At 36.4% G+C, this 22,591-nt stretch overlaps 1 protein-coding gene across 3 annotated transcripts; it reads right to left on the reverse strand.

Moving 5' to 3' along the window:
* Positions 1-30: 30 nt before the first annotated feature.
* Positions 31-19,468, reverse strand: LOC127623679 (mitotic deacetylase-associated SANT domain protein-like). Of its 3 annotated transcripts, XM_052098121.1 has the most exons (14): positions 19,008-19,468; positions 15,087-15,148; positions 13,553-14,941; positions 11,487-11,717; positions 11,004-11,334; positions 9,719-9,785; positions 9,473-9,615; positions 9,284-9,387; positions 8,534-8,609; positions 8,237-8,325; positions 7,247-7,354; positions 4,399-4,518; positions 3,983-4,194; positions 31-1,222 (listed from the first exon to the last, which is right to left on the reverse strand). In XM_052098121.1, exons 3-14 carry the CDS (start codon positions 14,924-14,926, stop codon positions 1,015-1,017), a joined length of 3,063 nt encoding a protein of 1,020 aa, XP_051954081.1. In that variant the 5' UTR covers positions 14,927-14,941; positions 15,087-15,148; positions 19,008-19,468; the 3' UTR covers positions 31-1,014. The 3 variants fall into 3 exon arrangements, with proteins under 3 accessions (XP_051954081.1, XP_051954082.1, XP_051954080.1); XM_052098122.1 differs by having other exon boundaries at positions 9,482-9,615; positions 13,553-15,148; XM_052098120.1 differs by having other exon boundaries at positions 13,553-15,148.
* Between the last annotated feature and the right edge of the window lie 3,123 nt (positions 19,469-22,591).

A 22,591-nucleotide genomic window follows, 5' to 3' on the forward strand; every position in this document is an offset into this window, starting at 1 on the left:
AGATTTATATGTTTATTTTTATTAGGCACAAATTATATGCAATGCCAGTCAAATAAAATAAAGTAAACTAAAAGTCTGAGAATTATTTTTTTTTAATATAAATTTGTGGGGAAAAAACTGATTGGTTGTGATTTACTAAACTTTTATTTACATAGTTTTGATAAAAATCCCTCAATCCCAATCCCCATATTGCACTACTTTAAGTGCATTTAAAGCATTAATACATTCGTTTAAGTTTAGAGTACTGAAAACCAAACACACACATTAGGGCAGTATTGTACACAGTACAATATTAACAGAGATCAACATTTTTTTTCTGCTCTATATACTGTACATTACATGAACAAGAAATATTTAATTGTAATTGAAATTATCCATAGGTAGATGGAATTTTTTTTGGTTTTGTGTTCTTGATACATATTATGTATATTTAAAAAAGGCATTTAATAATAATAATAATAAAATAATAATAAACATCTTACTGGGCATATAAAAGGCATACAAACTCAATTCTTGAACTTTGATCATAATAAAACTGGAAACCTGAATCTGAAACTATTTGTACATTTCTAGAAAAGCTCAACACAACAATCAGCTTAAACATTTTCACGTTTGTAGGTAAAAATGAAGGGTATTCTTTAGGTAAGAAATCATATCTAATTGATGTTGAAGTAAACTGTTCCTTTAAAGTCATTAAAAAAGTCTTCTAAATATTTTCAGTTTTAAACACAATTCAAATTGAATGAATAACAGCACCTTTGCCTATTATCACTTAATAAGCAAGACATTCATGATGCTAAATTGGTATACATTTACACCATTTCAAATATACATTCAAAGATACAAGATCTCATAACATTTTGGAGGAAAAAAATGGCAAAGCATTTCATAAACATTTATCTTTCCAAACATCCCAACTGCTCTTCAGTGTTGCAGAGATGCACAAGTTTTAGAATCAAAGTCAAATGAGGCAGACTGCTTTCTCAATGCCAGTCTTCATCATGCTCATCTTCTTTATATGGAGCTTTCCTCAGCTCCACTACTCTCTGCTTGCCATCCTTCTCCCTGTGCCTCCTTCCTCCTTGCTGCCTCTAGTGCCTCCTGCCTCGCCTTAGCCACCGCCTGCTCTTCCTCTTCTTTTAGGCGCAGTGATGCAGCCTTCTTCTCCTGCTCAGCGTGGCTCTTCATGTGGGCACTGCGGCTCTTCACTTTGTAGAAAACCCTGAATGCACAAAACACATCAGTATTCATTGAAGCTGGGGAATGTTTGGGGGGGAGGGGTTTAATGTAAATAATGTATTCCCTATTTTATGTTGTGTAAGTTCTTTGTATACTGAATGTTCTTGAACAGATATTTTATCAATGTTTTGTCCGCAGTCCCACAGAACAATCCAAAAACACTTTAAACTGTAATACAGCACACTGAAGAGACTGTAAGTAGACTGTTGTCTATCCCTCACAGCCTTCTTTGTCATTCCCATTAAAAATCAAAGATGGCAAGTAAATGAGATCTATTGCACCAAAAGCTTGCTGGCCTCGAACCATGAACCGCTAACATCAGAGGGCATCCGGTATCATGCAGCGGCTCAAAGCACTTTATTTTCCCCATCAAATACAATATTTGTAACGTGTCAAATATGTGAATTGACAGCTAGGAATTATATTAATTAGACTATAAATAACTTCTAACCTGTTAAAAAAAAAAAGATCGAGTTGGCATAAGATGCTGAATTAAATAAACGTGAATGTTAAAATGCTCACAAAACTCCTAAAACTTTAAACTCTCTCCACTTTATTTAAGATAAAATAATGTTAATTAAAAATATCATATGTATGAATTGATTATGCATTATATTTGTTACAACTTCTATTTATAAATAAGCTACTCTGAAATATATTATTTTTGATGATAAAATATGCTCTCAAAATGAAGACTTTTAAACTCCAGCCTATTTTGTTCCCCGTACAAATAATTAAATCAAATATCATTATGTATGAATTTATGTCATAATTTAGGGAAACAGTCAGGCGTACATATAGTTCAGAATATTTTTCTCTACCTCGGGACCTGATTCCTTTTTGTTTTATCTCTCTTAAGGTTCTTTGTTAATCACAGCAGTGTCATCTCTCCTCCACTTTAATAAGAGAAGAGTTGAGACGCAGTGACATGACCAGAGAAAATTTCATTGTATTGGTAGTAAACCATAGCAGAGCCATAACCACAATGCCTATTTCCATCATGTTAATCTGTCATTTATTTCTTTTTTGTTACAAAATTACCAATATTTGTAAATTTCATGGTTAAAACGTCCATTCTGTTTTTAAAAAATTCCTAAGGTAAATCCCCCAAATCTCCTTATAATAATTAATATCTGCTCTTAGCCACAAGTAAGGTTCTATATGTTATGCATGTAAAATGAAATAAAAATGTCTGAATGTACTCAAACAAGACTACCATTGATTTATCTTTTAATATTCTTAACCCTTGGGTGACCTTTGGGACATTTTTTACTTTTTCATTTTTGTTTTTCGATCATTTTGGCTGTGTTAATGCAAATGGCATAAATTTAGCCAAAGGTGTGTATTTTTTGGGGAATTTTGATATTTCAACCTCAGTTCCTATAATACATCTATAATGATGCTGTGACACACCACCCCAGACCATGACGGACCCTCCACCTCCAAATCGATCCCGCTTCAGAGTACAGGCCTCGGTGTAACACTCATTCCTTTGACGATAAACGCGATTCCGCCCATCACCCTTGGTGAGACAAAACCACGATTCGTCATTGAAGATCACTTTTTGCCAGTCCTTTCTCGTCCAGCGAATGGGTTTGTGCCCATATGCAACGTTGTTGCCGGTCATGTCTGGAAAGGACCTGCCTTACAACAGGCCTACAAGCCCTCAGTCCAGCCTCTCTCAGCTTATTGTGAACAGTCTGAGCACTGATGGAGGGATTGTGCATTCCTGGTGTAACTCGGCAGTTGTTGTTGTTGCCCTCCTGTACTTGTTCCGCAGGTGTGATCTTCGGATGTACATGTGCAGGTGTTGTTACACGTGGTCTGCCACTGCGAGGATGATCAGCTGTCCTCCCTGTAGTGCTGTCTTAGGTGTCTCACAGTACGGACGTTGCAATTTATTGCCCTGGCCACATCTGCAGTCCTCATGCCTCCATGGAGCATGCCTAAGGCACATTTGCAGACGAACAGAGACCCTGGGCATCTTTCTTTTGGTGTTTTCCAGAGTCAGTAGAAAGGTCTCTTTAGTGTTTTATAGTTTTTATAACTGTGACATTAAATGCCTACTGTATGTAAGCTGTTAGTGTCTTAATGACCGTTCCACAGGTGCATGTTCATTAATTGTTTATAGTTCATTGAACAAGCATGGAAAACATAGTTTACACCCTTTACAATAAAGATCTGTAAAGTTATTTGGATTTTTACAAAATTATCTTTAAAATACAATGTCTTGAAAAAGGGATGTTTATTTTTTTCGAGTTTATTATTATGGCAGTTTTTGATGCAGAAATTTTTGTCTTCTAAGGACCTCTGAGTAACTTTTTTTTTATTCACAAAATAGGGTTAATGAAGTAGACAAACTTAAGTAGCTAAATGTCCTAAATAAGCCCTTGAAAACTATTGGCTAAACATCAAAAACTTTAATAATCAATTTAAATAAATATATCCTGTAAAACGTTTACATATATCATGCAATCAATAATTTATCTTATCCCACCCACCCAAAAGTTTCTGCCTACTCGTATGAATGTAATTCATTCAAGGATTTATCATGGCATCAGTGAACAACGCAAACAGAAAAAGGGGTTATAAATCTTATAAAGTAATTTGTGTAATCTATGCTCATATGAAAACAGACACAAATTGTTTGGAAACATGTCATTTCAAACTGATTTAATGACAAATATGGATTTTAATTTGGTGAAATTCAAGTACTTTCTCTTACACTTACAAACGTACTCACCTACTGCACTTCTTGCAAGGGAAAACACCCTCTGGCTCTCCCTGACTTCTGTTAACAGTTGAGGTCCTGTTTTTCTTCCCGGTATTGCCAGAGCGAGGTTTCTGAGGTGCAGGGGAAGGAGTTTTGAAGGAGGATTGAACCTCTGGTCTCAGGCCAGAAGCATCTTCCACAGCACCATTCTTCTGCACTTCATGAGCCAAGTCTGCCCTCTCCTGGACAGAGGATTAAAGACAACCATTCAGACAGATATAGGGTCTTCTGATTTTGACGCAGTATCTACACGATTATTACAACTTCCACTCAGCTAGGAGCAAAATAAACAGATGGTGGGCCTTAAAAAGTCTGCAGAGCAGTACTGACTTGTGAAGAATTCAATTATACACTAAGGGAGGTCTTTTTACACTCTCAATACTCACATTTTCAATGTCCTGAGGTGTATTGGTCACATCTTTGATAGTGACGTCTTCATTGGTTTTTGTTCCCTCTTCCTGTCTAATATCATTTCCTTTCTCCACTTGTTCTTGTGTCACATCAAGCTGTATTAGAGAAAAAAAAAGTTAAACAAAAAAATAACTGCATTTCTGTCACAGACAGGCATTCATAAATATACTGTATATATATATATATATATATATATATATATATATATATATATATATATATATATATATACATACACTGGTGGCCAAAGGTTTGGAATAATGTACAGATTTTGCTATTTCGGAAAGAACTTGGTACTATTATATACCAAAGTGGCATTCAGTTGATCACAAAGTGTAGTCAGGACATTAACGTGAAGAATTACTATTACAATTTGTAATTTGTAATACTACTACAACTACTTCAAAGTGTTCTCATCAAAAAATCCTCCACGTGCAGCAATGACAGATTTGCAGATCTTTGGCATTCTAGCTGTCAGTTTGTCCAGATACTCATGTGATATTCCACCCCACACTTCCTGTAGTACTTGCCATAGATGTGGCTGTCTTGTCGGGCACTTCTCAAACACCTTACAGTCTAGCGGATCCCACAAAAGCTCAGTGGGGTTAAGATCCATAACACTCGTTTCCAATTATCTGCTGTCCAATGTCTGTGTTTCTTTGCCCACTTCTTTTTTGTTTTTCGGTTTCAAAAGTGTCTTTTTCTTTGCAATGCTCCCATAATTCCTGCACCCCTGAGTCTTCTGTTTACTGTTGCACATGAAACTGGTGTTGAGCAGGTAAAATGCAATAATGCTGTCAGCTGAGGACATGTGAAGCATCTATTTCTCAAACTAGAGACTCTGATGTAGTTATCCTCTTGTTTAGTTACCCGCACCACCCGACTACATGACAGCTTCTTCCCCCAAGCAATCAGACTTTTGAACACTTGATCTCTCACGATCAATATACATCAGCAATGCACTTTATTAATCTCATATCTCACACTGGACTGTCAAATATATTCTCCACAATACAACTACTGTATATATATTTTTTATATACGCTTTATTTATTTTTTTTATTGTATGTTTATTCTATATTGTGTGTATTGTCCCCCACTGAAGATCGTGTCAGTCTGGGATTACAAGAAGAGACAGAAGCAATTAAGACAGCCTAAACAAATAGAAGAACTGTGGCAAATTCTCCAAGAAGCTTGAAACATCCTATCTGCCAACATCCGAGAAAAACTGTGTCCAGGTGTACCTAGGAGAATTGGTGCTGTTTTAAAGGCAAAGGTGGTCACACAAATATTGATTTTACAAGTGCCTAAAACTTTTGCACATTACTGTATATATATATATATACACTCATCTAAAGGATTATTAGGAACACCTGTTCAATTTCTCATTAATGCAATTATCTAATCAACCAATCACATGGCAGTTGCTTCAATGCATTTAGGGGTGTGGTCCTGGTCAAGACAATCTCCTGAACTCCAAACTGAATGTCAGAATGGGAAAGAAAGGTGATTTAAGCAATTTTGAGCGTGGCATGGTTGTTGGTGCCAGACGGGCCGGTCTGAGTATTTCACAATCTGCTCAGTTACTGGGATTTTCACGCACAACCATTTCTAGGGTTTACAAAGAATGGTGTGAAAAGGGAAAAACATCCAGTATGCGGCAGTCCTGTGGGCAAAAATGCCTTGTTGATGCTAGAGGTCAGAGGAGAATGGGCCGACTGATTCAAGCTGATAGAAGAGCAACTTTGCCTGAAATAACCACTCGCTACAACCGAGGTATGCAGCAAAGCATTTGTGAAGCCACAACACGCACAACCTTGAGGCGGATGGGCTACAACAGCAGAAGACCCCACCGGTACCACTCATCTCCACTACAAATAGGAAAAAAGAGGCTACAATTTGCAAGAGCTCACCAAAATTGGACAGTTGAAGACTGGAAAAATGTTGCCTGGTCTGATGAGTCTCGATTTCTGTTGAGACATTCAGATGGTAGAGTCAGAATTTGGCGTAAACAGAATGAGAACATGGATCCATCATGCCTTGTTACCACTGTGCAGGCTGGTGGTGGTGGTGTAATGGTGTGGGGGATGTTTTCTTGGCACACTTTAGGCCCCTTAGTGCCAATTGGGCATCGTTTAAATGCCACAGCCTACCTGAACATTGTTTCTGACCATGTCCATCCCTTTATGGCCACCATGTACCCATCCTCTGATGGCTACTTCCAGCAGGATAATGCACCATGTCACAAAGCTCGAATCATTTCAAATTGGTTTCTTGAACATGACAATGAGTTCACTGTACTAAAATGGCCCCCACAGTCACCAGATCTCAACCCAATAGAGCATCTTTGGGATGTGGTGGAACGGAGCTGCGTGCCCTGGATGTGCATCCCACAAATCTCCATCAACTGCAAGATGCTATCCTATCAATATGGGCCAACATTTCTAAAGAATGCTTTCAGCACCTTGTTGAATCAACGCCACGTAGAATTAAGGCGGTTCTGAAGGCAAAAGGGAGTCAAACACAGTATTAGTATGGTGTTCCTAATAATCCTTTAGGTGAGTGTATATATATATATATATATATATATATATATATATATATATATATATATATATATATATATATATATATATATATATAGAGAGAGAGAGAGAGAGAGAGAGAGAGAGAGAGAGAGAGAGAGAGAGAGAGAGAGAGAGAGAGAGAGAGAGAGAGAGAGAGAGAGAGAGAGAGAGAGAGAGACAGACATATATAAATCTAGTGATTTCAGCAGGGATATAACAACCACAGATACTGGAGTGGGCAGGTCCCAATTCTCACCTCTGTGTCTGAAGGTCCATATGTATGAACCCCATTGCGACCAACCTTCACCTGTTTCTTATATGTGTAGTAGAACTCCACACATTGTGCCACTGTTTTACTCCTCACCTGAAGAGAGGCACAAAATGTTGCTTACTTTAACCTGAACTTATTTTGGTTAAAACGTATTATTTCTATAATGATTCTTTAAAAAAAATTATACTTTGTGTTCCACTGCAAAATTGATTGAGTAAATAAAGACAGAGTTTTCATTTTTTAGGTGAACTTTGCCTTAAATGTAAATGAAAATTCTCTCATAATTTACTCCCTCATGCCACCCCAGATGTATTTGACTGTTTTTCTTCTCCAGAACACAAACAAAGACATGCAGAAGTATATTTCTGCTCTGTACGTCCATACAATGCAAGTGAATGGTGTCCAGAACTTTTAAGGTCCAAAATGCACATAAAGGCAGCATAAAAGTAATCCATATAACTCCAGTAGTTAAATCTAGATCTTCTGAATACTGATAGGATAGGTCTTGGTTTAAGAAACAGATCAATGTTTATGTCCTTTTTTACTATAAATTATCCTCCCTGCCCAGTATGTGGCTATATGCAGGAAGAATGCAAAGTCTTTATAAATCTACTTTCAGACAGCTCTCCTATGCACATTCATGAGAGTTCTTCTCTGAGAGTTGCTGATTCTTCATGCATTTTTCCACCTACGTGGCTGTTGTGAAAATATTTATTTTGTTCTTTTCCCTTCCTTTTTTATTTCTCTCCACACAACAGGTGGTGATATGCACAAAGAATGTGCATTCACTTGCCTTGTATGGACCTACGGAGCTGAAATATGTTTCAAAAAATCGTCATTTGTGTTCTGCTGAAGAAAAAAAAGTCCTACACATCAGGGATGGCATAAGGGTGAGTATACGATGAGAGAATTTTCATTTTTGGGCGAACTATCCCTTTAAGAAAGAGCAAAAAACAATGAAAAAATACTGCATACCAGTTTTTGTACTAAGAAGAAATCTTTCCTGTAAGCCGAAATTCCCTTGTTGAAGTATAGTTTTTCATCCACCGTCCAATAATCTGACCCTGGTGATATTTAAGAGACATGAATCCTTTCTATCCTTCACAAAACATTACAGATAATCTTTACCATTGTAATTACTAAGTAAAAAACTCATGACCAGAAATACAAAGAATTTATCAAAACATTACTTTTTACGTTATTACTTTTACTTTATAAGTGAACAGTGAATCTATCATTTACGTCTTCCTTTCTGTTAAAATTATATTCTACCTGCATAGTGGTAGTTGGCCAGATGGTGGTTCCAGGAAAAAATTGGATTCTTCATAATCATCATTTCTAGAGCTCCCTACAGAGACACACAATGATATTTGTTGTTTCTCCAAAAAAGATATGCATTAAATATATTGAAATACACTTTGACCATGTTTGCACCGGGTATTAATATGTGTCTCGGGTGATCTAATCACATGTGGTCAGGTGAGACACATTGCAGTTTACACTTGGTCGCTTAAATGTGACTCCTGTGACCACTTGTGTTCCGATTTCAAGGGGAGGGTCTCAGTTTCATGATGAAATACATCAATCACGATGTCAGTGTGTTACTGCATGAGATTAAACTGCAAGTAAGTCATAAAAGACAAAGAAAGAATATAATTTAATATAAGCACAAGTGTGACATTTCAACCGGAATTCTCCACACCTGTGTTAACTGAAGGAAGCATCAGGACAGATTAGTGTTTACACCTCAAATGCAATCTGGTCACATGCGTTTTTGACTACATCAGTATATGACTTTTGTGATTCAATCACAAAACGTTTTAGACCCCATTTACACCTGTATGTAATGCTAATCACTTATGATCACCTGAAACACATCTTAATGTCAGGTGTAAAACAGTTATAATAAATCTAATTAATCACACTCATTACCAATGATCATGAAACCAAACAATGTAATGGCCTTTTTTTGATGACCATCATGTAACACAAAAGAAAGTGACATGATTGAATTGTGCTCACCATGACATCACCTCTTGACTCGTGCAGGCAGTGGATCGCTAGCTCTGTATTGGTTCCTCCTCCACACAGGACACTGGAGCAGGCTAGATTCATCATGTCATCAACTGGGAAATGGTGATTATTTGGTGACTATGTCTGTGTTAAGTGTTTTGAATCTTATTAAAATCCAAGTAGTCTGAAGTGATTTACCTCTTGTACCTTGGGTGGGTGTAGAATCAACATCTGATATAGGTAGCCATACTACTGTGGCTTTATGTTGGTCTTGTAGGGCCAATGACTGATCCTGTAGTTCTGGAATCTCTGCCTGGTACTGAGAACCAAAGTTTATGCGACTAAATGGTACAAGAGAGAGGCAATATAGTGGATGGGAAAATTTGAATAGTGGACTTTTAAGTGATTGTGATGAATAACTCATTAAAAAATGTGACAGCTTACGGTTCAAGGCTGACAGGCGTTGCCTCTCCAATCAGCGGGAGTGGGGGAGGTGTGATATCGGAACTGGCTGAAGTACAGCAGTGAAGACGGCAAATGAGAGAGAAAGAGAAAAGAAAAAACATCATGCTAATCATGCAAACAAATTGACTGAATTTCACAAAAGTAAAACAATTAATCTAAATACACAGAATTGAGCTCTCAGTAATTTTATAGTTGTGCTTACTAATTAGACAGTTGTTTTGTGCTTATACGGACATATAGCAGCGTGGATGCAGCATCACACAAAAGCAATACTTTGTAGCAAACAGATACGATTGTGGAAAGGTGCTATTCATAAGCCATAAAATGATTGCATGAGAAAAGTGTAAAAATTAGGTTTTAAAATGAGTGTTAGAGTCTTCATCTCAAGTGAGTGTACATGATTTGTCACAAATGCTTTTTATTTCTTTATGTGTTCTACTTAAGGAGTAATAAAAAAACTTAGTGCAACTTTAAGTTCCATGAATAAATAAGAATTAATAGCTGTTGGTAACAATTTACAATAAGGTTCTATTTTTTTAGCATTAGGAAATGCATTAGGTATCATGAACTAATAATGAACTACATATTTTTACAGGATTTATTAAGCTAATTTAAAAAGACAAAATTGTTCTTTGTTAGTTCATGTTAGTTTATAATGCATGTAAAGATATACAACTTAAAAAGTGCACTTAGTAACTTTTTTTGTTTGTGTCATATTGGACTTGCACCTAGTGGTGTGGATGCAGCATCATTCAAAATCAATAGTTTTCAGTTACAGATGCCATTGTAGATTCACAGAGTCAGACAGAAATTAAATCCAATATTGAAAAGTGTCCAATAACAGGGTAGTTACTGAGATAAAGCGAGTAGTAGGCTATTCAGTTGGTCATGTAATTCTAACATGGCAGCACCCATGAGGGGACCCTCTCAATGTACAATAAAACAGCTTTTATACGGTTACTGATATGACTACAGTCCTCACCTCAAGTGTGTGGTCATGCTTTTATACATATGCTTCAAAATTACATTTAATTTCTTTAGGAGTAAATTATTTTTTGATGAGGAAAAAAATCACTGAGTGCACCTTTAATGTAAAAATATATATTTGTTGAAATTAACATTATCCAGAATAAGTGCTCAAAAATAAATGTTTATGGTTAGTTCATGTTACTAATGTAGTTACTTATTGTTAACGAATACAACCTTGTTGTAAATTGTTACAAGGTATCTTTTTAAACAAAAAGCAATGAACGAAGAAACTTACTTGAATGCAGCAAGCTTTGTGTGGTGCTCCGAGGTGTCGGTGGGGGTTGAAGGACCTGGCTGCCAGCTGCCATAGAAGAGAGGACAGCAGAAAAGTAGAGTCCAGAGCCTTCACGCAAAGGTGAAAGAATGGGTGGTGGAGTGTATGGGGGGATAATGCTTGCATTATCTGGCAGGCGCACTGAGGATCGCAGGTTGCTTTGGTAGGAGGTGATGCTGGAGTAGAGAGAAGGGGCGATGAAAGTGCATGGTTTGGGAGGTGGAATGACCAGGGGCTCGGGCCGTGGGCGACGCCTGGACTTATCAGGTGATCTTTCCTCTTGGCCCTTACCCTGATTTCAATTAAAATGGTGGAAAGAGATATGAATGGGAGTTAAATGGCCAAAATAATCAACAACTATTTTTAAAAGCCCTAAAAGTTTTCAATAAAGGAGTTTCAGAAAATCATTTGAAAAGCTTTATGCACTTTTATGAACTTCTGTACCTGGCTGAAGCCCTCAGATGTTGAGCTTTTTAAAGAGCGCCGGCGTACTACAATAACCGAGGGTTTGCGTTCAGGCTGGTTTTGTTGTTGAGGAATCCCTGAGGGATGCCGGTCAACTTGTTCCAAGCTGCCAGGGGCATCTAGCTGGACTTTATATTTGTGAACTGGCACTGAGACAGGGATGACAAGGGGGACCACATTACATGGCCTACCAGACGTTTTCTCCTCACGCTATTAATAGAAGATATAAGAGACATAAGAACAGGTATAAAATGGAGGACAAAATGTAAGGATTATTACTTATAAAAATTTTTTTTATTATTGTTTTACAAATGACAACTGCTACTAAAATACTCCCACAGTGTCCAAACACTTTTTCACCAATGAATATCCAAGACTATAATAGTCGCTTATGATTGCGCGAGAAGGATTTAAACACATTTGATAGAAATTGCAGCTGATGAAATATAATTCCGGCACCTCCGACTCAAAAAAGTAAAAATATTAGCAGTTTGTTCATCAGTTCATTCTATTTCCTGCAGGCAGACTCCAGTTCAATATTTGTATGCATTACTTCTACATTTAGTGAGTGTGCTTGCTTGAAAACACCTTTAACCCTCTTTGTTTGAATCAATTTTGATTTTGCTTCTTTAATACTAATTTTATCCTTTATCTGAGTGGTGCAAGACTTGATTTTCTCCACTTACTATCTGAAAAAATTTAATAAAAATAAAAGAGGCACTAGTGTCATGTTGTTCCAATTCTGAAGAAATGTGCAGCTGCATTGGTGGGGCTGTGGGGAGATTTCAAGGTTTCTCTCTCCTCAAAAATCCCAATTTAACCCCTGACTATTGGTACCCTGCTCCCACTATCAGTACTAAACAAGTAATAATAAAAAATATTATAGCTGCTAATGCTTCGCCATTATCATCATATACAACCTCATCTACACGACTAGACATAATCGACCAAACAGTTTACACTACAAGTGACAATGTGGACAGCATCGGTTGACTATAATGGTAGGGTTATAGTTTGTTATGTTGCTAGCAGCGTTGATGGGATGTTAATGTCTTACAAACATAATTATGTGCAGAAACCAACAGTGTTACAGTGGTATACATAAACCACTTTGAGCTTGAACGATATATATATGTATAAAATGGCTTACTCTGCTCTTAAAAACACCTTTACATTTAATTTTGTTTTTTCATTCCTTTTCTTACATAACCATCCCATATAAATACAGACATCTCTGTCCTTCAATATTAGGCTATTTTAGAGAATAATTTCATACCATAAAGTTCTTGTTGTGTAAGACTTGGATATGATACCAATTGGCAAACATGGCTTGGTAAATGAGCCACTCCCAAGATCAACTGAATTCATTTTAAGAGAGTGTGGAATGTGTAGTTGTGTGGACATGCAGCTGTACACACACTGCAGTTCACTGTCAGCTCGCAGAGTCATGCTTTTCAGTACTAAACATTTTCACAAACTATGCTGCTTATCTTTACTGCTTCATCATTCAGAGCATCAACCCTGTAGCCCTATACGGCAATCACTACGACTTTTTCAGCCGTTCATTATTACTGGATAAGGATATAAAAAATATTTTTATTCAGGCTGAATCAATTATGAATCATTCAGATTCCAAAGAACAATTTGCTCACAAATCATAAAAAATTTGACTACACAATAGCAAAATGCAATATTTTACAGAAGAGCATAACTATAGAAAAATATATCTATTTGCTAGTTTTTGGATTTTCTTAAATTTCATGACTTTTCTTGGTGAGACAGTAACTGCGTGTTATTTGAGCAATTTGTGAATAAGTTGATTCAAAAGCTGCTGTAAACAACAAAAACAACGTAAGAGACCATCCAAGCAGCAGAAAAACCTGGCGCAATTTCAAATATTGAAGGCTAATTCATGTATTTAAGAACATATTTCCTGCAACATTACTGGAATATAGCATATTTACATTGTAATATATGTTCCATTTAATATTAAAACATATTTCTACCACTGTAGTGAAATCATATCCTTATCCTTGTGTGCTCACCTTTGCTGGCAAAGATTCCATCTCTGAAGCCTTTTGAGCTAGAGTCTCAAGGTTGATCTCTTTTGAAGCCCTACGTCGTCTCTGAGTGCTTTGGATGACCCCCGCTGAGGGTTCACAAACGCCTCCATTTTGGGCAGAAAACTTGTCCTTAGTGGTTTGGTTGACCTGAGGAGAGACACCATCTTTGGAGAGCCGACGAGAGCGGCGAAGGAGGGCCTGAGGTTTGGTTTGGGTCTCCTGCAGTTCTGGAGAAGTCTTTGCAGGACAAGAGTCCTGGTAATGTGATCCCTGAGGGACTGGATCATGTGGCTGAGTCTGAGGGACAGTGAGCTGGCTATGGTGAGACAATGGGCTTGATTCAGTTTTCACCTGAACACTATCAAGATGCTGTGACCCTGTCTCTTGTTTGACTCGCTGCTTTTCTTGCATTGGCATAGACTCTGGTAGTTGAAAACCTTGTGTGTGCTGCTGCTGCAGTTCCTGCTGCATCTGTTGTAGCTGTGCCTGCATTTTCTGCTGCTGGTGGTATTGCTGTTGCATGTGGTGCAGCCGTTGCTGCTGAATTTCATGCTGCTGTTGTTGCTGCAACTGACGCATTTGCTGCAGCTGTTGCATCTGGTGCTGGCGATGCAGCTGCTGCTGTTGCAACTGCAAGAGTTGCTGTTGTGATTTTGGCTGCTCACTGTAATTCATATTTAAAGATGCATTGTTGCCTTGGAACACCTGATGGAATCCAGGTGCCTGGGGTTGCTTGGTAAGTCCAAATGCCACCTGAAAAGGTTGCAGTGTAGAATCTGGCATATTGTGATGTATGCCTTGAGGCTGATATTGTAGGTCTGCATGCCTGTGTCCCTGTTGGAGGGCCTGAAATTGAGCACGCTGCATTGCTGCCATCGCATGATGATCCCACTCAGTCCCGGGACCTTGAGAAGTATCTGGGAAGGACTGCACAGAACCTGGTGAATGCTTCTCTATCTTTATAGCATCCATCTCATGACTCACCTTGTTAAAGGCCCTTGGGTCATCCATACCACTAAGAGAAGGGCCCACGTTCTGTGTCCACTTGGTCACGTTTGGGAGGGCCTGAAACCAGGTTGAGGTCTGCATTGGATCCTGATGCATCCACTTTACTGACCCTGACTGCTGAAAATGTCCCCAGACCTGATATCCTTTTTCAGATTTGAAACCAGCAGAGCCCTGGACTTCAGGGCTAGAATCCACCACTCCTCCTTGACTGCCATGGATTTGCTCCAAGGAAGGAGCTCCCACATTGTAGAACAGCTCACCTGAATGTTGCATTGTTTGATCAATGGCTTCAACATTCTGCTTACTGATGCTGTTTATGGTTCCTCTCTGATGTGGAGAGAGACTCATGGCAATTCTGTGAAACTACAAAACAAGCAAAAACCAGGGAAAATCTGGTCACTTCAGTTTAAAAAAAGTCTGATTTGGTTTGTACATGACTGGATGTAAAGAGATGGTTTACAGAGCAGAGCCCATGCAGGATTTTATAGGGTCAAGGTGCCCCACCAACCTTCTTGCTTCTAAACTGTAGTATAAAGGTGGTGTAAAAATGTAAAGTTCATCAGTCACATTCTGAAAAGGAGAGAAAGATAAACATTTAGCTTTTTAAAGAAGTCACAATGGGAAATTCACTTTACAACCACTGTCTGAATTGTAAAAAGAACAGTAAAAAGAGACTAATTTTCCATCTTGTCCCCTAAATGAACAAGGGTGTTTCTTCAACTTAGGTCACTGTCATGTCCCAGGGGTTTAATTTGATTAAAACTAACAAATTTAAAATGTTCTTTCTTTTTGTTAAATGAAGGTCACATTAAGCGTTTGACCAGGGCTTCATCATTTATTTTGTACTTTTTGTACATGTACTTTACAGATGCCATTTATGTACAGATTATATTGTTTTAGCCTTGTCCCAGACACAGACTTTCATATTAAACTGTGAAAATCCATAATAAAAATGCCAATTTTTGCGTTTAAACTATGATAATCTAAATAAAGAGTGAAATAAACAAACCATTTCACTATTAATTGCGTGCAAAATTATTTCTACCATTTTGTAAAAAATGATGGCTTTCCCATAATTTTGCCATTATTTCTACCACGCCAAAAATTGTCACAATTTTTTTTTTTCAAAGGTTAGTGTAGGTCAGGCTCAGAAATTATCCAGGGCTTGGGGCAAAAATGCCACAAAAAAAATGTCCCTCCCCAAATTTAAAATGTAATTCAAAACATCTATTTCTGTACATTCTATTCTAAGTCTTGTTATCTCACAAATTGAGTTTGAGCTTGAGAATGTAAATGAACTTATAAAATAGATGTATTAGACAAAAAAGGTTGACAGCAAGTACATGCTTTATATGGTTAGTTAAAAATGGCTTCAATAAAAGGTAAAAATGCCCCTTAAAAACAAATCTGGGGGCAAATATTGCCCTTCAATGGAAATGTTAATTTATGACAATGGTGTAGAGCTGTGAAGTCAGTGAAGTGTATGCGTGAAATGAATTTACAAGACAAGTGATGTTTGAAGAAATAAAGAAATAAAGAAAAAACTCAAGTCCTGTGTCCAGAATATGAATGGGTGTCATTTCCAATCAAGCCGTAATTTTGCAAAAATTATGCAAAAAAAATGTGAAAATATTATTTAATTAGTATGTATTTATACATAAAATGTTTGAAATGAAATTAGCCTGAGCAAGACAAAGTAGATGGCTGTTTTATTTTAAAAAAAAACTTTAAAAATGTAATTTCCATCACAAGGAAAATTGTAAATGACACTCTGGTGGGAAAGTTTTACTTTTGGAAAAAATGACATAAATGACATAAATCTCCAGTGGTGCATGTGCATACACTGTTATTAGACATTGTTTGTAGACAAATTGGTAACACTTTACAATAAGGTTTCATTCGTTAACATTAGTTAATGCATTAGGTATTATGAACAAACAATTAACAATATATATTTTTACAACATTTATTAATCTTGTTAATGATAGTAAACAAAGATTAATAAATTGTTCATTGTTAGTTCATGCATTAACTAATGTTAACAAATACAACTTTTGAATTTTATTTTTAAAAATGCATTAGTATATGTTGACATTAACTAAGATTAATATATGCTAAATAAATATTGTTCATTGTTAGTTCATGTTAACTAATGTTGTTAGGAAGAGTACAAATGAATTTTGAATAAAGTGAGTTTACCAACTAAACTATGACATATTACTATGAAGGTAAATCATTAGCAAAACTCGAGAGCTTGGATATGAGAACTTGTACAATAAATATTTGTACTCGTAAGTTGAAACTTACACTGACAGCAGTGATGTGAAAACTTGTAAAATAAAAAAAAGTTGAATGTTGCAATCTGCACTCACAGACAATAATCCAAAGCTTGTGTTCTGAATACACAATTGCAGACAAGTAGTCTCAAATGTGTAAAATGCATTCACATAAATACAACTACAGGCACAAACTTGTATTATATATAAACCTTTGTATTTTAATTCATTTTCACAGAACAACCACAAATCTGGCACTGCAACATTAAATCTTCAAGCCTTGACTTTTGCAACTACTTCTGCAAAAAACCTGTAACAACATTTAGTTGTGCACTTGGAAAATCCTGATGCAAGAGAGCAAGACCATCGTCTGTGGAGAGGCCAATAAAGTAATTTTATTGGTTGATGCCTAACCAATGAATGCCACCACATGCACGTGGATGGGAATAATTTTACGTACTTTTTCAGCAGATGTGTTCAATGTGGTACAAATGATGCTGGTATCATTATCAACCTGCTTTGTTTCATTGATGTCAGTTCTAATTAATTATTTTTTTTAGTAATTCAACAATTCTCAGAAAATTCAATAGATTATACTGTAATTGCCAGCTGTGAGATTCAGTTACCATTTTAATTCATTTTATTTATAACCCTTTTTTTTTATCAATTGTTTGTCTGTGTATGAGTGTTTTACAAAATAGCTTTCATTATATCTGTTAAAAATACATAAAACTCTTCAGCAACGCTACAAATACATCCTCTCTGACCTGGATTGAACCATCACTTTGTTGATTTTCAGGTTAATAAGGTCATTAATCATTAGAAAGAGATAAAAGCAATCAAAAGTATATTATTGAGACATTTTATCTCCAGCTCCCATTCAAACCAATGTCCCACGTTAACATGGGCAACCAGATGTTACCCTGTGAAACTGTTAAAATCGCTCTTAACATTTTGTCAAATTCATTAGAACAGACATCGATGAAACATATTGGGTTCATAACGATACCAGCATTTTTTTACAATGTGCAAAATGTATTTTCTTTGCTCCTTGTCAATTCACATTGAACAAATTTGCTGAAAAGCGAAGTGAAAATATTCACATGCATGCACACTTCCCCAGTTAACACGATCCCCAGTTGATCCATAACACAACTCTGCTTTGTCATAACAAAAATGTGTGGGCTGTTGCTGTGGCATAAACCAATAAAATGACTTTATTGCCCTCTCCACAGCCGAACGCTGGTCTTGCTCTCTCGCATCAGGATTTTACAAGTGCACAAGTGAATTTGGCTGAAGGTTTTTTGCAGAAGAAGTTGCAAAAGTCAAGGTGTGAAGATTTAAGTTGTAGTGCCAGATTTGTGGTTGTTCTGTGAAAATGAATGAAAATACAAAAGTTTATATATAATACAAGTTTGTGCCTGTAGTTGTATTTATGTGAATGCCAGTTTACACATTTGAGACTACTTGTCTGCAATTATGAATTCAAAACACAAGCTTTGAATTATTGTCTGTGAGTGCAGATTGCATCATTCAACTTAAAAAAAAAAAATCACACCAGTGCTGTGATTGTAAATTTCAATTTAGGAGTATACACATATTTATTGTACAAGTTATCAAATCCAAATATCTATGCTCTCGAGTTTTGCTATTGATTTACCTTCATACATTACCCTACATCACGAAAAGGACATAAAGTGTCAAAACTGCCTCACGAATGACAGGACATTAAATTACGCGATCTGGGCATGGAGAAGCGATATAGTCTAAAATCAGGAAACTTGACAAACACAAATGCAGAAGGCAACAGCAGACACACGGGAGGGGCATGAAAAGTGCAGTGCAAGATAACAAGAATGACAGGAAGTGAAAAGGGAAAGGGAGAGAGAGATGGGGAGAGAATACAGGAGAGAGAGAGAGAGAGAGAGAGAGAGAGAGAGCAAGCAGAACAACTACTTTACCCATTGATGACTCCTCCCAAACCAGAAACTTCAACGATTAAAACATTTCTTACAGCAAAAAATATATGTGCAGAATTGCACACCCAACCCCCTTACTTTCCTTTAAGAAAACGAAATAACAGTATATGTTGCTTAAGTCTTGCATTGTCTTTGCTTATTGAACTGTCGAGTTCGAGACTGCCAAGTACTTACATTGTTGCAGTGTGGCATTGATCACGTCTTCCTTCCTTTTACTTTACTTTTCAAGTTCGGATGACAGCAGTCAGTACCTTAAAACAGTTCCAATCCTGGGCAAATTCAACAGCGTGCATGCCCATATACACACCACGAACGCAAACTCCTAAATGTGGGTGCGCACATTTGATATATCGAAGTATAGACGAAAACATGTCTTATTGCGTCATCGAGAGGCCTTTCTACAGTGCACACTGACAGATTTAACGACTCCAAACTGTTTGGAAGTTTACAATCCGAGACCAGCTTTCTCCCGTTTACATTCTGCGGTACTAGCGCAAGTTTTCCGACCTCGTTTGCAGGATCTGTAAGGATCGAGGATCCTCTCGAAAAAAATAATTAATCAAAGTTATTTATCTTCAAAACAGCTCGCACTGCCGCTGCCAATCAGTGTGCGTCAGATCGAAGGCGACACGAGACAAGGCGCAAACGCGCAAACTGTGATTGGGCGGAGCGCGCACTGCTGGAATGTAATGTGTGATATTTCATTAGTAATCACAACTGATATGAGAGGCCCTTATGTTTTCATATCAGTTTCACTTTTACCGGCGATATAGCCCATTACAGTATGTGTAGACAGTGCCGTTAATACGTTCGTGTGGAAATCGCCACACACTAACGTTACCTTAATATTATAATATTACTATAGTGTAGGGTTATTTTTTGGGGCTACCAATAATTAGGTATGTCATAATAAATATGATATGACAACCTAATAAGAACTTATAGCTTTAAAGAACGTTATCTAATATTTATTTTAAGTTTACATTTTTACAATTAGGCCAATTATTTATTAGCATCATTTTAATATTTTAATCATTTTGAATGGTCATATTTGAATTATTTTGAAAAGTGCGCTGAGAGTTGTTTGGTGGACAACATTAACTGACATAAATGTATTAGAGTACAACGGGGCTAAAGGCACCCCTTAAGGAAATGTAGCTTTTTTTTATAGTCACAAAATTTATCAAGGTAAAACAATTAAAAAATAAATATATATAAATATATTATTATTATATTATTATTATTATTGAATATTAGAGCGACATACTTTGTGTGAAAAGAAATAATAACGTTTCGATTCAAATTCAGTTATTAAAAAAAGGTGGTGAGGGAGCCTTTTTACCCCAGGTGTGGGGTAAAAAGGCTCCCTCACTTGGGATAAAAGTATAGATTGTGTGGATACCGGGGCAATAGTTAGAGGGCACAATTTGTCAACTAATGCAGAAAATTTTGAGATGGCAAGATGCTTTTTTGAGTAACAAATTAAGATGATGCTTAATCAAAATAACTACTTCAGAAAAAGTCAACCATTTCTTTTAATTTCAATCACATCGATACACATCTCAAGTATTCTGTAAACTAATCTTTATTGTGTTTGGATGAGTCAATGTGAGCCCACTTTGAACATTCTTCATTACAAATCTGTTCCCCCCACTTAATAAAACAATGTGCTTTTATAGGGGCCTTTTTTATGTACCCCAAATACTATCCTTACACTTGATTTAGTTACCTTAAACAAAACTGAAAATGATTTATTTCAGAGATTTTAATAACCTACATAAATTCACAACATTTTAAATATATTAAATCAACATCAATATTAATTAGACATCACACGCAATGATCTCATGGAACAGGAATATTTTGCAGTGCATAGTGACAAACAGGTGTTTAGGAAAGCGCTGTTGTAGATTTGTTAGTGTTTTGGGAGAAAATCAAATCAATGGAGCCTTTTACCCCGTTGTACTCTAGAGTATTTTTTGGAATGTAACTGTTAAAACCAGGATTAAGTGTAGTTTGAAAAGCATAATTCTACAGGGAAATGGATGTCCAGCTCCTTGTTACAAAAATGTAATCTTCAACAAACCAAGACAATGAAAATTAAAGTTGAGGTGCATTGCAAACTTTGAAAAACAAAGCCACATCCATCCATCCATCCATCGTCAACCGCTTATCCTGTGTACAGGGTCGCGGGGAAACAAAGCCACATGTGTTGGATAAAAACAAATATTCAATCAACTGATAAGACTTCAACAAATTTGTTTAAAAGCGCAGAAGCTCAATATTAAAGCTGATGTATGTTATTTTTGCGACACTACTGCCAACAAATGTGATTGTGGAATAATGTTTTCAAACAGCTTTCTGAGTACTCTCTTCATCTGTTGTTGGTCGAACTAACAATGGTAAATAATCAGATTGTCCTACCTACTGATCTATATATATATATATATATATATATATATATATATATATATATATATATATATATATATATATATATATATAATGATATATAGATGTAGATCAGTGGTCCTACCCCCAAATCATGTGCAAAATAGTGCACAATAAATTCTAGAGACTTTAGTGCATGAAAATTCAAGGAGATCAGCAGTTACAGAAATACTCAAACCAGCCCGTCTGGCACAAACAATCATGCCACTGTCCAAACCACTGAGATCACATTTTTCCCCATTCTGATGGTTGACGTGAACATTAACTGAAGTTCCTGACCCATATCTGCATGATCTTATGCACTGCCCTGCTGCCACATGATTGGCTGATTAGATTGTTGGTGACAGATGGGCTGGTTTGAGTATTTCTGTAACTGCTGATCTCCTGAGATTTGCATGTACAACAGTCTCTAGAATTTACTAATGGTGCCAAAAACAAAAAACATCCAGTGAGCGGCAGTTCTGCAGATGGAAACGCCTTGAGAGGACAACAGAGAATGTCCAGACTGGTTTGAACTGACAAAGTGTACAGTTACTCAGATAACCGCTCTGTACAATTGTGATAAGAAGAATAGCATCTCAGAATGCTGTTATGAGATGTGGGTTAGTGTTGTTTTGGTGGCACGAGGGGGACATACACAATATTAGGCAGGTGGTTTTAATGCTGTGGCTGATCGGTGTATATATATATATATACACAGGGTTGGGAGGGTTACTTTAGAAATGTATTGCACTACAGATTACAGAATACATGCTGTAAAATGTAATTTGTAATGTATTCTGTTAGATTGCTAAAGGTCAGTAATGTAATTCTCTGTCTGTTGGTATGAATGTAACACATCATAAGAAAGTGTTTCACCGCTGTTCAAATGCACTTTGATCACATTTTTTATATGTATAAATGTTTTCCATCTGAAAGGACTAAATATTAAATAAACAAATGACAATAAAATGCAAAGTAATCTCTTCAGTAATCAAAATACTTTTTAAATTATACCAATTTTGCAACAGTAGTAGAATACAGTTACTTATATTTTGTATTTTAAATACGTAATCCCATTACATGTATTTAGATACAACCCAACCTTGTATATATATATATATATATATATATATATATATATATATATATATATATATATATATATATATATATATATATATATATATAGAGTGTATATCAAATATAGGGTATATCAAATTAAATCATATTTAAAGGGGTATATTCTTTTAAGGAAGAAGATCTGCGCACATCTACGGAAACGCGTCAGCTGATGTGTCACATGATCGATCGCGGTCATGTGATTG

The sequence above is a fragment of the Xyrauchen texanus genome, chromosome 30 (genome assembly GCF_025860055.1).
Source record: "Xyrauchen texanus isolate HMW12.3.18 chromosome 30, RBS_HiC_50CHRs, whole genome shotgun sequence".
Taxonomy (NCBI): domain Eukaryota; kingdom Metazoa; phylum Chordata; class Actinopteri; order Cypriniformes; family Catostomidae; genus Xyrauchen; species Xyrauchen texanus.

Excerpts from the sequence above, each read along its gene's own strand:
- LOC127623679 (XM_052098121.1), bottom strand. The coding sequence starts at position 14,926 with ATGAGTCTCTCTCCACATCAGAGAGGAACCATAAACAGCATCAGTAAG. Across the intron at positions 11,718-13,552 it reads TGGAATCTTTGCCAGCAAAG|CGTGAGGAGAAAACGTCTGG; the intron begins GTGAGCACACAA and ends TTCTATTAATAG. Across the intron at positions 7,355-8,236 it reads TCTTCTTAGTACAAAAACTG|GTGAGGAGTAAAACAGTGGC; the intron begins GTATGCAGTATT and ends GCCTCTCTTCAG.